Genomic DNA, 16,604 nt, shown 5'->3' on the forward strand with positions numbered 1-16,604 from the left:
GGTTTCCCATGCAGGTGCAGGGGCCCAAGGACTTGGGCCATCTTCTACTGCTTTCCCAGGCCATAGCAGAGAACTGGATCAGAAGTGGAGCATCCAGGTCTCAAACCAGTGCCCATATGGGATGTCGGCACTACAGGCAGTGGCCTTACCTGCTATGCCATAGTGCCAGCCCCAACAGACTCACTTTTAAGATAACCCATTAACCTATGAATGGATTAATACATTTGTAAAAGCTCTTCCCTTGTCACCTAATCACCTTTTAAAGATTTCACTTTGTTCCACCATCCTATTTCAACATGGGTTTTGATGGGGATTTTCAACCATGCCAAATCATTCACATGGAATTATGAGTCCACTTGAGATAACTTTGTAGCCGGTACAGATCCCTGGTAGCCTTCCTACTCCCTGCTGTGGAATGGACTGTGATTCTGTTAGCCTCACCACCACCATTTTACCCTTTGCACACAATATTCAAAGGCATATTTTAAATTAGATCATGTAATATGTAGTATTTAAATAGCCTTTAAAATTCAGCAAAAAAAAATCTCTTAATAATAGGTTTTTTTAAATGGTTGAGTATAATCAGAGATACAATGTTTCCTTCATGAAAAATATTTGAAAATATGATTTTTATTGTAAAAATTGCTTTCTATAAGTATTAAGATTTTTATTTTACCAAATTGTCCTACAGATACATTTCAATCTCCCCCAAAATTCTGAGTTTTTTTTTTAAAGAAACTGCGAAGTTAATGCTGAATTTCATAGTTGATCCTTATTATTTATGAATTCCATATTTCTCAATTTGCCCAATTAGAATTAAAACTTATTCATAACCCCCAAATCTCTAGCCGTGGTGTTCTGTGACCATTCACAGACATGCTCAGAGCTGTGAAAACTTACTCATCAAACATGCACATTCTCTGCTTATGGTGAACAAGGCAACACCCTGCCTTGATGTTTCAAATCTTGTTCTGCAAACAGATGTCCCTTTTGTGATTTTTTTCATGCTGTGCTTTCACATTTATGTGCTTTTTGTTGGTGATTTGCTGTTTAAATTAGCTGCCTAGTGTTCCTAAGTGCAAGAAATCTGTGATACCTTGTGGAGAAAATCCATGTGTTCAATAAGCCTCATTCAAGCATGAGTCATAGTGCTGTTGACTGTCGGTTCAATGTTAATAAATCAATAATGTTTATTAAATTTATGTCTGCAAATGGAACACTCATAAAGCAAAATTGTTTATTAGTTGGCAGAAGTGCTGTGGTCAGAGGCTCACAGGGACAGAACCCTGTGTTTCCCATAGAAACAATAATTCAACATTCACTAAGTGTTTGTGGCAGCTTATAGAACATAACTACCACAAGTAATGGGGGCCAGTGGAACATGAAAATGCAAAAGGCTTAGAATAGCCAAAGCAACTTGAACAAAGAGAACAAAGTTGGAGGATCTGTATGATCAGATTTCTAGGTTTATTGTAAAGCTATAGTACTTAGGAGAGTGTGGTGCTGGCATACAAATAAACATTTTGATCAATGGAACTGAACAGAGAGTCCAGAAATAGACATGTACACATATGCTGTCTATTGATTTTTGACAAAGGCTGGAAGATGGTTCAGCAGAGAAAAGAAAGTCTTCAACAAATGGTGTAGGATCAACTGGGTAAACAGAAAGATTAAGCCTCAACATCCTCACCATATATATATATATATATATATATATATATATGTTAATTCAAGACAGATCATAGACCTGAGCAGAAAAGTTAAAATGAGAAAGCTTCCAGAAGAACATTTGAGTGTAAGAATGCCTTTTTTGGCCTTAAGCAAACACTGATTTTTAAAGGAAGTGACAAAGGACTTGTATCCAAAATATGCTAATAAAAAAACCAAAATATACTAATAATTCCTGCAGCTCAATAATACATCAATAATAGATAAACAGCAATAAAAAATGTAAAGCCCATGTAAAAGTCATACAAAGACACTTCATAAAAGAAGATATATGAAAGGCAAAGAATCACATAGAGAAACGTTCATTATTAGTCATCAAGAAAAAAATTAAAATGATGAAATGATTCTACCTCATAGCAATTAAAATGACTAATAAGCAAAAATTTCAAAATGTTTGCAAGGATATGAAGCAGCTGGCACTTTCATGATTGCTGATGTTGGTGTAAAATGTATAACTTCTTCAGAGAATTCAGAAGTTTATTTTATTGTGTCATAACAAACCCAGGGGCTGGCATTGTGGCTCAGTGGGTTAAGCCTCTGCCTGCACTGCTGGCATTCCATATCAGAGTCCCAGTCTGAATCCCAGCTGCTCCACTTTTGATCCAGCTCCCTGCTGACGTGCCTAGGAAAGGAGAAGATTGTGACCCAAGTATTTGGGTGCCTGCCTTCCACTGGGAGACCTGGATGGAGTTCCTGGCTCCTGGCTTCACCCTGAGCCAGACCAGGCAGTTGCAACATTTGGGGCATTAATCAATGGATGGAAGATTCTCCTCTCTCTCTCTCTCTCTCTCTCTGCCTTTTGAATAAATAAATAAAATCTTTAAGTAAAAGCATACACCTACCCTATGATTCAACAACCCCACCCCTAGATATTTACACAACAGAAATGAAATTGTGTCTTCATAAATAATTTGAACTGTTTAAAGTAGCCCTTTTCGTAATAACCAAAACACTAGAAACAACCTAAGTAGCCATTGACAGGAGCATGGATGAACAAATTCTCAAGAACATTTATATAATACAGCATTGCTCAATTTAAAAAAAAAAAAAAAGAGTGAGCTACTGATGCAGATAACACATAGAGTGAAAGAAATTATCTACTTAAGATCTGTACATTTGGCTGCCTCCGCGGCTCACTTGGCTAATCCTCTGCCTGCGGCACCAGCATCCCAGGTTCTAGTCCCGGTTGGGGCGCCCGATTCTGTCCCAGTTGCTCCTCTTCCAGTCCAGCTCTCTGCTGTGGCCCAGGAGGGCAGTGGAGGATGGCCCAGGTCCTTGGGCCCTGCACCCGCATGGGAGACCAAGAGGAAGCACCTGGCTCCTGGCTTCAGATCGGCGGAGCACTGGCCGTGGTGGCCATTTGAGGGGTGAACCAAGTGAACCAACGGAAGGAAGACCTTTCTCTCTGTCTCTCTCTCTCACTGTCTAACTCCGCCTTTCAAAAGAAAAAAAAAAAGATCTGTACATTTCACTGGCTGTGAATTACATCACAGTAAATTAAAATAATGTGTAAAACCACTTCCTGCAACACCAGCATCTCATATGGGCACAGATTTGAGTCCTAGCTGCTGCACTTCTGATCCAGCTCCCTGCTAATGCGCCTGGGAAAAGCAGCTGAAGATGGCCCATCTTTGGCTCCTGTGCCCACGTGGGAGACCTGGAAGAAATTCCTGGCTCTGGCTTCAGATCGGCCAGTTGTGGCCACTGGGGAGGAAACCAGCAATTGGAAGATTCATTCATTCTCTCTCTTTCTAACTCTGCCTTTCAAATAAATACATAAATCTTAAGAAAAAAAAAAAAAACAACACTGTGACCCATAAATATTTTTCCTAAAGGTCCTTTAATGTGAAGTTTCCAGAAGAAAATACATAACTAAACTGTGGTAATACATCAGTGGAGGGCACATGATTACAGGTTACTTGCAAGGATAAAATCATTGACTTTAGAAAATCTGCAAATTATAAGAGCGGAGAGGATCGCTGGGGCTTCTGTTTCCATCCTTGTTTCATCTAGAGCAGCTTTTTAAAAAGTATTGTCTCTCTATAAAATTTGTCTTGAATGAAAGGTTATATAACTAAGTATGTTTGAAAACAGCTCTTGCATTGTAGCAGCTATCAGCAGATGGTGAGGTGTTCAGCTTGCAATTGGAATTGTGTGAGAAGTGGGTAGGATTCAGATGTTTGTCTCTAATGCAAAGTAACTGCCTCCCAGTTGACGCTAAGCTTAATAAATGTTATGTTCCTTCAGGAAAAGGAGAATCTTTGTAATTTGGAAAAGAAATACTCCAGCCTGTCTGGGGGGAAAGGGTTCCCTGTTAACCCTAGTACTCTAAAAGAGGTAAGTTACGGTTTTACATGTCCACTTATCTCGCCTTCCATGATTAATGGAATTATAAAGGTGCTACTTCAAATGACTGTGTAAGCACTCTGTACTTTGAAGATTTTCATGCCTGTGGTGATTTATACTTGGAGAATTCCAGGGATTGCCTTTGTGTCTGATGTAGATACACATATTGTGTGTGTGTGTGTGTATGCACATATATGTGTAGAAAATTTGCTTGGCAGTGATATTGTGGGTTAACTTGGAATTTCAAAAAAAATTCAGTATCCAACCCCAAATGAATCTTAAATTCTCTTTCCTTCCTGCAGTCTCCTTTCCCACTCCCTGTCTTTTCCTTTACTCCTTTTCTCTTGAGTTTTACATGAAAATGCCCCCAAATGTTGGAGAAACTAATCTACTTCTTTTCTCTATCTACTATTTTCCCCTTATGCAGAAATATTTTTCTCTTCAATTGAATTGTGTGTAGTCTTGATCCCTAACAGCCATCTTTCCCTAGTTCCCATCACCACTCTTTTTCAGATGTCCTCTTTATATAGCGAGTTGCACTGGTTGATTATTTTAGTTCTGATTTGGAAAACTACATCTCTGATTTGGAAAGACAGTATGTTTCTTTACATTTGATTTTCTTTCTAAAAAACTAAGAAGAAAACTTGATTCTGCATAAAAATTTACATAAACATGAAAACCTCTTTTGCTTATACGTTGCTTATAAAAAGATAGCAGAGATGGGAATTCCTACATAGAAAATATTTTTGTGTAAATACATGAAGTAAAATACTCATTATGGTATTGGCATGACTAAATGTGTACTCTTGAAACATTTTGTGAAAATATTTCTACAAAGGCTTTATTAGACCGTTCAGTTTTATAACTTCTCCTTATTATTGTGAACATGGAGATGGCAGTAGGAGGTTCAACAAACAGAAGGTGATTGAGTGGAGTGGAGTGGCATATGATAAAGTCAACAATGTGGGTGGGGGCAGATTTTGTGAACACCTGTTGAAGAAATTTGGTTTACTTTATTTTGGTGGGAAGTCCAGGGGTTTTAATAAGGGAGGTGACATTGTTTGACATTTGTTTGTGAAAGATCACTTTGGGCATCGTGGGTTATAAAGAATAAGAAGATATGCAGGGAAGCTAGTATGGAGATATTTATAGTTAGTAAAGATTAGAGACGCTGTTGGCTTGAATAGAGCAATAGCAACGAGAGACAGAGAGAGAGAGAGAGAGAGAGAGGGAGAGGATCCACCTGGATTTGGATATATTTTGGAAGTAGAGTTGATGCTTCTTGCTGATAGGTTGGATGTATAGTTAAAGAAGATCAGAGAGGTGTCAGGAGTGATGCCATTATCCGCTGTGGATACCATGATGGATGGTGGGAGTGCCTTTTACCAAGCAAGAATAGGTTTAAGATTCTGGACACACTGAGTTTGAAGGGCTGGTGGCATCGAACTGAATTACATGGCTTCTGAGGTCTCTTCAACTCCCAATAAAAAAATAAAATCTGTCATTTTTCTTTTATGGGTTTCCTGTCCTGCAGATTTCTTGGTATCAAAGTCACTTTTTTTTTTTTTTTTTTTTTACTATTTTAATGTCTGTGATTCTTGTGCTCGTTGAGTAGATAGATGTGTTTCCTTTCACCTGTCAAGCAGATGTGATTCCCAAGATGCTATGTGGGTTTTTTTTTCTTCTTACCTTTCTGCTCTTTCATTCTTTTCCTTTTTGTTTTCTTGAGGAGTTGTAAATTTATTACCTAACTCTTGAACTTATTACCTAACTCTTGAAAAAGCTCCCATGAGTCACAAATAGTATAGATTTTTAAAAAAGAATTAATTAAGTTGTGTGCTCAGTAACTCATATGAGGAATCAAATCCTGGCTTTGAAACATTTTACCATCAAGCTGAGCAGGAGAATAACTCAGAGTTGCTCATTTTCTTTGATTCATTATCAGAAGGTAAAATGAAATTTCTCAACCTAGTTTAACATTATAAAACTTTGTGTACTATCCTTTTTCTAAAGTGCAAGATGTTGATACATCCAATTTATAAACAATCCATTCTAACTTTCTCCATTGTGTTATAATTATCAGTAACTTATCAGTGAGAACCTTGATTTCCAGCCTGGTATTTTTGCTGCATCAGCACATCAGCATAATAATAGCATGCCTTTCCTGGAGTCACTTTTCTAAAGGACTGATGGGGTAATAGAAGTACCAAAATGTCCAATTTAACTCAGTTTTATTTTAAAAAGAGAGATGTTTATACCCCTTGTTCTTTTTTTAATGCTGATGTATTGGTGTGCTGAAAATCATGATTGCTCTGTATAAATACTTTCTGTGAAAATTTACAAGTGCCTTTTCCACAAATAATAATTCAGGAGTTTTGATTCATGGTTATTTTCTCTAAGCTGAAGCAAAACCAGAATTACTGAGTTCAAAAGTAACCAGAAATTCTGTCCTAAAGGCACAGTGGGAGACTGGGGAAGCGGCCTTGAATTCAGACACACAGCAGTTGTAACTGCACCTTTGGGCTCTATATGAGGGGCAGTTTGTTCACAAGTGTGTGTGTGTATGTGTGTGTGTATGTGCACATGTCTGTGCTCCTGAACACATTTCTTTTGCCAGGGAAGGCTCATTAGAATGAGAGGGCAGTGTCCTTTTTGTTCTCATTGGGTTGAAATATCCCCAAATTAGATTCCATTTTAAAACATTTTAATAAATGTCTCTTAGTATAAAACCTGGTAGTCCTCAGGCCATTTTAACTCAACAGTTGAATTCATCAGGAAACAAAAGAAGGGGAGAAAAACTAATAAAGTTTTGTGGAAAAGGCTCTTGTAGTAGGGAGTGATTGCATTTGTTTGTTATCAGACTGTTTGGTGTGTGATTTTTTTTTTCAGTGTGTATATAGTGACAGTTTCATTCCATCCACAGAATAAATGCTGATACCTCTGAATATTTGGAAATCGAAGGTGTTGGGTTATTTGTTGTCATATTGATTTCACCAGAAAAATTCTGTTGAATGGATGAGATGCCATTTTTCACGATCAAGCACCATAAATCCATTTTAATTGCTCATTACTCATTTAATGAAACATTTGATATCACCCAGATACCTGGCTGTGCTGCTGTCAGCTAACTCCATTGAACTGGGAACATTAATACTCTCGCATGCCTCAGCTTTTGCCTCTTTTGTTTAACTTCTGAATTCCTCCTTTTAGGGCTATATCACTGTAAATGAAATTAATGAGCCATGTGGCAATTCCACGACTCTGTCCCCTTCCACTCAGTTCCCTGCTGATGCTGATGCTGATGCTGTTGCCACTGAGCCTGCCACGGCTGTGCTGGCGAGCCAGCCACGGAGTAAAGAGGTGTGTTGGCATGACGTTTCCTTCATTCACTGCTTCTCCTCATGTCAAACATTAACCCACAGATCGCTGGAAATGCACAACACGAGGGTGTGTTGATAAATACGTGTCTGGTTAGCCAAAGGAACAAAGTGATGCTGTTTATATATCATCCCAGTTTGGGGATTCTGCTCTACCCATTAAAATGCTAGAAACTATGACACAGATGGTACAGAGAGGAGGACCGGAGAAGGAAGTTCAAAGGAATAAGCTGATCTCTTTAGCACTGTAGGTAGCCTGGCCTAGTTTTTTTGGTTTGAATCATCTTCCTAGTTTAATTTTGTTTTTTATTTTGTTTCACAAAAAAAAAAAAAAAAACCATTTTAAAAGTGTTATGCCTTTCAGGAGTGGGGCCAGTAATAGTAAGTTAAAAAAGTCTTCTAGTGAGCCACGTTGCTTACAGAGTGAGATTTTTAACAAGTACTAAATTGAAAGATAGAGGCCATCATTTGTGATTCTTGATTAAAATATGACAAAGCAGAATTGAGATTATCAATGTATCAGTTTCATTCCTTTGTGTATCTTTTCATTTCATGTAGACACATACTTTTTCTTTCTCCTACAAAGCAAAGCTCTCCTGTCTGCTCTGGATTTGTGTTTCCTTCCACCCTTTCTGCTCATCCTGTCACTCAGCCTCCATCAGACTCATGGCCTGAAGTCATGGCTCCATCTATCGAACCTTTCCCTTTAAATGACACACCTCCTCCTCTGCCAGCTAAGAAACACAGGAGGCAGCAGCCCCAGGAGCAACAGGTAACTAGTAACTGGTGTGTAGAATTTGGGCATCTTACCTTGACCATGAGGGTACTTATGTGGAATATTTTCTTCAACTTTTCCAAAGGTTTTTTTTTAATAGGCAAGTTTCATATTCCTTTCTTGATTGTTTGTTTTTTCCTTCTTCAGGACATTTAGTTTATTGAAAGATGTGAATTGACTATAAAGTTTTGAGAGGCCTTGATTACCCTTTCCTGGCTTCTCATACGTTTGAGAGCCACATCCTCCTGCTGCAGTTCTCATTCAGCTGGAATGTTGCAGTGTATCTCAGGCATTGCTCAACATCCCAATAAGAATTTTCATAAATCCCTCAGCATAAAAAAACTGCCATGTCAACACAAAATCTTTTTATCATACTTTATAGAAACTACAATAATAGACATCATTCTCTTGCCATCTGTGAAAATTTACTAAGCATTTGACAGATACTGGGGTTGTTCTAATAATCCTGTGAAATGAAAATTGTGTCGTTCCTGAAGTTTAGGGAACCGAAGCTCAGAGTAGCTAAAGAGCTTGTCCAAGGTCACACCATAGTAGCACATTTGGTCCCTAGGACAGCAGTTTTTACTGATCAGATTTTTGAATGAATCACTCATCCTGAATGTTGCCCTTCTTTTAGAATACGCAGAGTGTAGTAAAGCTGGGGTATTAAACAAATTGTTTCAAGATTCCCTTTCAGCTACTCAAATTCCCATAGGAATTTGGCCCCTAAGATCCCAAAGAATCCTGATCAAAACATCCTTGAAGTCGGCGAGCGCTGGTTTGTTATGCCAGGCCTTACAAGGGAGCTTCGCTGTCTGTACACAGTTAGTTGAGGGACTGTGACTCCTCAGCGCTGTCAGGTTATTGCCACCTGAGTTCACATAAAAGGGAATTGTGTAAGTGCTGTACACAAAGGATGAACATGGAGACCTGAAGAACTAAATACTTCACTTTTGATGTTTTATCTCTAACAACTTCATTCAGGATAACAAAAAATCTCTAGTAGCAAAATCATCAGTTCTTAAACCTATTGTTTTCTGCCAAATGTCAATTAGACTGCATTTTCAATGGGAGTTCTATCCCATTTTAATAAACTATCATTATGGAATATTTGGAAGGCTTAGATTTCTGAATTTGTGACATTTGGTCATAGTGGCAGTGAAAGTGTTCTAATGCCATTTTTCTAACTAAAATGAACCTTCAGCAGGCAAACATCAAAGGTCATTATCAGAGTGTGGACTATTTGGCTATGAATTCCAGCTCCCCCAGTTTCCAGCTGTATGACCTTTGGAATGTTTATCTACACTCCTTATAACTTGTTTGTAAAATAAAGGGTAGGAATAGTACCTACCCTATGGAATTACTGCAAGAATTAAATGAGATAATATGTACAGAGCATCACACCTGGCATGTAGTAAGCTCCTAATATCCATTAGCTAGCATAAATAGATAACTGTAAAGTTAAGGTGCATATTTTTTCATAATTGGCATGTTTGAACACTATTATAAATGTTAATTCAAAATTATATTACTTTTTATGTATTTCAAAAGTCTGAACTTAGTATTGAAAGAATAAGATCTGAAAACTCTCATTAGGTTTATGAATTTTACTGTTACACCATTGTACTTTTACCATTGAAGACATTTTTTTGGGGGGAGGCCAAGAAAAATTTGGATAGGTTTTAAGTTAGCAAAAATCTTGCTTTAGAAATCTGAGGGTTTTTAAATGTGAGAAATTACTACAGAAGCCCCTTGGCCAAGCTCTTTTTTAAGTGAGTTACCTAAAAGGATGCCATCTCTGGAAGCATTGTGTAGATTCGGAATGTGTTTATGTGACTGAAATGGTAGTACTACTTTCAAGAAACTTCCTGTTTATGCTTTCTCTTTGTCTTTTTCCTTCTCCCTTGTCTTGTCCACCTCACACTGGGATCTGTGCCAACACACGGAACTGCCCAGACAGACCAGGGGCACACTCTACACTCGCTTTGTCCACTGCCTGCTCCACCATCCACGTGGTGACCGTCATAAAAATCTTAAGTTGTTCTGAGGCCTCAAGGCAGCAGGCACTACAGAAGTGAATGGTGGATTTTTTTTCAAGCTTTTCTAGGTTCAATAATAAATTATTTCCTGCTAACACGAATCTGTTAGTGAACACAAGGATAAGTTGAATATATCTTAATTCTGTGTTAAAATTTCCAAAGCTTCTTTATAAATGCATAATTCTTCATTTCTTCAGTGATCGGTTGCAGTTAGTCAAGTTTTGCTATTTTGCTTTACATTTGCATTTAAAGCACTTTAGAAGTCTGGAAGAAAGGAAAAAACAGCATAAAGAAGGCCTCTATCTGAGTGACACTTTGCCTCGAAAGAAAACCACACCTTCCATCTCCCCACATTTCAGCAGTGCTACAATGGGGAGATGCACCACCCCAAAGGTAGGACCTGTGCAGAGCCACGGGCTTCGCTTTCCGTGAGTCTTCTGATCATCCAATTGATCAGCCTGCAAAGACCTTTAAGAACAAATGCTAAATGATAAACCCATGACATCTGCTTGTTAGGGAGGCATCATAATTAAATAGCATTTTCTGTCTTATTCAGTGGACATTTTCAGTTGTACATTCTTAGAGCCAAAGAGCATCATGGTATTTTCTGACGACCACAACCTGGTGGTAGGCTCCTGAAGCTGCATCTCAGATTTAGAAATAAGGTAGAATGTAGACTCTGGGTTCTAGGAATAACAGCAACAAACATTTGTTGAGTCACATCAGTGTGATTGACCCTGAGCTCAGCCCTTTATGTGGATTATCTGATTAATTTAAAGCCCAGCAGCACTATGGAATGGAGGTAACTGATTTTTGTCCCAGTTGTATATGGGGATAAGCTAAAATGTCGTGTAAGTGGCTGATCTAGGAGCCTTCAGCCTGGACTTGGTGGAGCTGGCATGAGAACTCACACAGTCTGATGCTTGTGCTCTCCCTTCTCTTCCGCTGATGTGCCCCAGGGGTCACTGAAGAACCAGGAAGAGGTCAACGAGAAGGGTTTGGGTGGGACAGACTTTTGAGCTCTTCCCCGCCCTTTAATCAGAATAACTGTGTTTTAATGTGTTTGACAAATTGGTGTTTCAAATATATTTTACATACACAAAGGATTTTTATTGAAAAAGAATGCTAAAAACCACCGAGGTATTCATAGATGTGTCCGATTTTCAGCTGACTAGGTAACAGGGAGTAGATAGGGATCAGTACATGTGGAACAGGTGTAGCCCTGCCCTGTCCTTTTGCATGGTATGCATGCATTGCTGTCCCTGCATCCGCCTTCTGCTCCTTGTGCATGAAGAACCTGCAGTCATCCTCTCGGGTGATTTTGGACAGTGTCTTCCCCAATTGTCTTCACTGTTGAAATCACTACCACCAAGAGAAGTGCTGTCATGTTGAGATTCCTGTGGAGCTTCTTGGGAGGCACAGTGATTGGCCTTTGCCATTTAGCATCAGCAAATTGCACAAAAAGACCTAGCTTTCCTGCCCTCTACGTTTAGATAGGAGCTAAGGAAACAGAGCTGTGGCCATCTCCTGGAAGACCATTTGGCTGCAGCTTGCCTGAAGTCTTCCCTCCTGGTTCTCACAGGCTCACCTGCCCCTGGGACAGAGCAACAGCTGTGGCAGTGTGCTTCCTCACTCACTGGCTACCATGACCAAAGACTCTGAATCTCGGAGGATGCTCAGAGGTATGTACCTGTTAGATAAAATGGCCTGGTCTTTGCTTAAGCGTGAAAATTTCTAAGGGAGAGGGAGTGAGAACAGGGTTGGACACGGTCAAGGAGGAAATCAGCCAATGTACTAAATTTTACTCTTAATGTGACTCCTTTGGGACAAAAATATATGCATGGATCTCCTTGTTGTTATACCAAGATAACTTTTTTTCTATTTATGCATATAGTTGGTACATTTAAGATATAAACATCGTTACTTTACACATTCTAATAAAACTCTCAAACCAGAAAGGCACCAAGAGAGTTACTAATGCTCTTATTTGATCAGTAAAAAGAGACCACTAACCGGGGGAGATTGCCAGGGCACTTAACCAAGACCACTCACCTGGTTGTGGCTGAGCTATGACTTCCTACTGAAGAGTCCTTGAGCTGACGTGGTAATGTCGCAAGTAGCCCAGAACAGAATTCCTCAAGTCTTTCAGTGTAGGTTTCAACTTTTAATACTAGGGAGTTCGGTTTCAGGGAGACTTTGACTCTCTGCAAGTTTTCTTTATAATAATATTTCACATTTATAATGGGGTCCCCAAATAGCCTTTTTGGAGCGGAAGAAATGAAAGTAATGTAGTTTCAGAGGTGAGCTTTCTATTGAGAGGAGCAGATGTATAGTGTTAGCACGGTAGTTTAGGCCATCTTATATTGATCCTAACTTTTGAGCAGACGTGGTAGTAGATACCAAGAATGTAAATGAGTTACATAATCCTCGCTATTGAAGTGCTAATAGTCTAGTGAGGAAGAAAAATACTTAATAGATAATTTCCATAAGTGTGAGAAATGCAATAATGGAGATATACCCAGGACATAACATGGGAGTGCTGATGGGATGGCAGCTTTAGGCTCCAGATACATTCGTGCATTGCTGGGATTGAAACCTTTCCCTTGCATGGCTAGAATTCAGTTGTGACTACTTGGCATCTGCTAATAATGCTGGGGGTAATTACTTATTTTCCATTAGAGGGAGGAATACACACACACACACATATATAGGTGTGTGTATATAATGCAAATATGTGTATATGTGGTATATATATATCACTCGAACAAGGTTTTCCAATCATTATTAGAAGTGATTTAAGAGTTAACAGAGGCTATAATATTGATGAGAAGTTATAATCTATGAGAGGTTTATACTGGTCATATTTGAATCAAATATATTTGACTGAACTCTTATTTTCTTTATATAATTTTCTAATAAGCTACAAATATCTTAATATTTACAAATAATAAGCATCAATGAGTGTTTCTGTTTTGACTCTCATTCATCATTGTTAACATGTGGGTGAAGTCTATTTTCAATTGAAGCATTTTTTTGTACTATTAGTAGACCTCTTTTAAAATGTATTTTTCCCACTGGCTGAATGCATCAGAGCTTGGATTGGCCACAACAAAGACAAAAACCATTCAATATATTTATGTGCTTTATGTATTACAGTAATGTAGGGAAAGGAAAGCACTTCAGAAAGAGGGTGGGATCACACATGACTATAATGGGTCCTTCAAAAAGTTTATGGAAATGAAATGAAAAGGTAAGTTTATTTTGGTGTAAAACACATTTGGAATCCAAGCATTCAAGGGCTTTTCAAAAAGTTCATGTAAATTGTGTATTATAAAAAACTATGCATGAGTTTCAAACTTTTTACACCAAAATAAATATCTTTTAATTCCATTTTCTTGAACTTTTTGAAGTACTCTTATATTCTGTGTTGAAAGTACTTTATTAAAGATATGAAAATCTAGACCTTTGTAGTAAATGGATAGGTTTATAAAAATTAAGAGCTGTTAACATTATCACAATGAGAATTCTTATGAGAATCTTAATCTCTGTTTTCCCCTCAAGTAACGGAAATCCTTAAGCTAGTTTCATAGAAGAAAACTGTACCAACTCCCTTAGGCCATGTAAGGGACTTACCCTCTGCAAAACCTTCTGTCTTTGATTTATCTTTTATGTTCTTGTTTTCGCTGGTGTGTCTTTAGTATACCTGGACTGCAGCTTCAGTCCTTCTCTGTGCAGCTCTGATGTGGTCCTCTTGAGAGCCTCATACGATGCTGGTGGGACAGCTTCTGAGGCAAGAGAGCTACCCAGCATCTGTGTTGGTTCATGTGAAGCCAGCCTGCCGCTTTTGGCTCCCTACTCCGTAGGAGGAGCACTCCAAGACTCTAGTTCTTAGAGGCCACAGAAGAGAGTGAAACTTCCCTCGGGAGCCCATATAGGTGGCCCACGAAGACCAGGAGGGGTGAAGCATAAACTCATTCAGAATTGTTTCACTGTCACTCTGTGGCTTCATCAAAATAGCAGCTACAAGTGAAATTTCATAGTTTAGAAAATATATATACCTTGCACATTTTCATTAACTCAGTAGACATTATTGGTTTTAAAATTTATATAAATTAACTTAAATGCACCATTTTTTTTGTTGCTATTCATAATGGATGCATCAAGGACGATGGTGTAAGTATAAACCTCCCTCAGTCAGCACTGTTTTCCTAGAACAGACTATGTGAGCACTGCAGAGAACCTTCAAGCAGAGAGCTGAGGAACTGCTGAACTTGTAATGCTTGTTGGCTTTTGTCCAGCTTGTGAACTGTTCCTTTGTAAGCTTTAGGATGAATGAAATCTTTGTCCTTTTGTTTTTTGTTAAATGCAGGAAAGTCCAAGAAAGGTATGACAACCTCTTTGTGTGGTGTTTTTGTTTCCAGCAAATACTGAAAGGTCATTATCAAGTCATCTTTTAAGAAATGATCAGATTTAAAACCATACGATGGTGGAATTGTAGTCATGATTATTCCTTTTACATAATAGAGAAGAAATGTTGCACATTTACCAGAAACACAATGCTGGGTGCAACTGCTGTTCATTCACAGGCAGCCGTGTGACCTTCTTTGTTTTGGCTTTATTATCACAAGGTCACACCAGGCAGGAAACATGAGTGCTGTGGAAGCATTGTTTTGTAAGACATGGGATCCATGTAAAGGGAACAGTGGGTGTTGTGGTGGATACAGGCTAAGTGTAAAACACGGAGGGGCTTTTACATAAAGGCTGGGTGTAAGCAGAGTAGACTACAGTGGGAGGAAGGAAGGATTTCGGAAGTTCCTATGTATTCATTCCATTTAGGCTTATTTCATAAAAAAAGGCTTAGAGAAAGGTGATGAACCGTTTATATGGCTGGCTTAAATAAGTAAGACGGTCAGTACTGTGGATAGGTGCCAAAGACATGGGGTGTCAGAGGACTTGCTATTATGTCTGATGGTCTGTGCTTCAAAATCATTGAATGACGTTTTATAAACCTCCGCTCTTAAAAACCGTTTGCTACTGTGTGTTTGGAAAAAGAATTGTATATACATATATTCTTGTTTTATTCTTCCTATTTCCTGGTTGATTCGAGATGTGATTTTTTTTTTAATCTGTAACCTATCTCTGACTAACTGGCATGTTTCATGAGTTCTTTTTTAACTTTTGAGTTTTTCTCTGTAAACTGAGGATTAATCTAAAAATGTGAACATCAACTGTGTTAACTTGGTCTTGTGACTAACACCATCGATGACTGCACGTTGGAAGTGTTGGATATTTTTCCTGCCCCCTTGTCATCCTTTTTGATCTTGTATCTTTTTCCCCTTTCTCCATCATTCTCTTCCTTCATTCCTGACTTGTCCTTCTTCTTCCGGCTGTGGACTGTCATTAGGAAGAATGAATTCCTCAGCAGGTGAGCTATGAGAGGCTGAATATTCAGAAAGACTGTTTAGTTTTATTCTCCTAAACCAAAGTTATGGTTTTAAATAATCTCATTTTCTATGCTAAGGCCCTGATAATCATACAAAAGTATATAACACACATTTGGAATATATTAGCAAAACTTTACGTATCCCACAATGGCTAACTCACAAAGGACTTTTGTGGTTCAATTTGCACAAATTCATAGACTGGCATTAAAACTAATTATTGTCATACATGGACTTTGCCTGTCCAATCTGTTGTCTCTCCTGGGCAATGAAAATGGCTGGGTTGGTTTTGGTTGCTTGTCTGTGCTATGATTAGACATAAACCTCAACAGTGATCAGGTCCTGCTTTCTAAACCTTAGTAATTACCTCTTCAAACAGCCATATCTGTGTGGCTGAGGATTTAGAGCCTTCCAAAGTCACTGTGCTTTCTCTCTGCTGAATGTTATTCTTACCATATAATTTAAAAATAACAGCAAACCCCAAGTAGTCTCAAGGGCGGGGAAAGTCTCATTTTTCCCCTTCCAGTTCCTTTGCCCAACCCCACAGAGTAGATGCATTCCACTGCCTTTTTTAACCACTAATGTTGTTGGAATTTGCTGATGAAAAATGCATTGATTTAATGACTACTTTGTGACATTCGTGTGCTGAATAACTAGGCTTAGTGTGGTGAGCAGGACATGCCTCCTTCCCTGATAAAGCTAACCCCCTGAGTCAAGTACAGCTTCCCCTGTGCTCATCGCTGCTCTGAGACAGCTGAGCCTTCTACCAGGCTACCCTCCTTCAACCCACGGCTTCCCTATCGTGTTTTCCTCAACTGAAAATGTCAGTACCTGTGGATAGCCAGATCGTAGCCAAATCCCCAAACGTGGTCTTCGGAATCATACCGGTGCAATTCCG

The 16,604-nt window shown here is 38.7% G+C and overlaps 1 protein-coding gene across 11 annotated transcripts in view; it reads left to right on the forward strand.

Annotated features, from left to right (window-relative positions):
- PHLDB2 (pleckstrin homology like domain family B member 2) overlaps window positions 1-16,604 on the forward strand; it is a 237,559-nt gene that overhangs the window by 203,742 nt on the left and 17,213 nt on the right. For 7 of the 11 annotated variants that reach the window (XM_062207977.1, XM_062207912.1, XM_062207937.1 and 4 more), the window contains 5 exons: window positions 3,976-4,065; window positions 7,285-7,434; window positions 10,518-10,658; window positions 11,848-11,947; window positions 15,670-15,690. In XM_062207977.1, the coding sequence (XP_062063961.1) occupies window positions 3,976-4,065; window positions 7,285-7,434; window positions 10,518-10,658; window positions 11,848-11,947; window positions 15,670-15,690 (502 nt within the window). The remainder of the gene's footprint in view (window positions 1-3,975; window positions 4,066-7,284; window positions 7,435-10,517; window positions 10,659-11,847; window positions 11,948-15,669; window positions 15,691-16,604) is intronic. The other 4 variants (XM_062207919.1, XM_062207928.1, XM_062207995.1 and 1 more) reach the window with 2 other exon arrangements.

This window comes from Lepus europaeus, chromosome 2, assembly GCF_033115175.1.
Source record: "Lepus europaeus isolate LE1 chromosome 2, mLepTim1.pri, whole genome shotgun sequence".
NCBI lineage: Eukaryota > Metazoa > Chordata > Mammalia > Lagomorpha > Leporidae > Lepus > Lepus europaeus.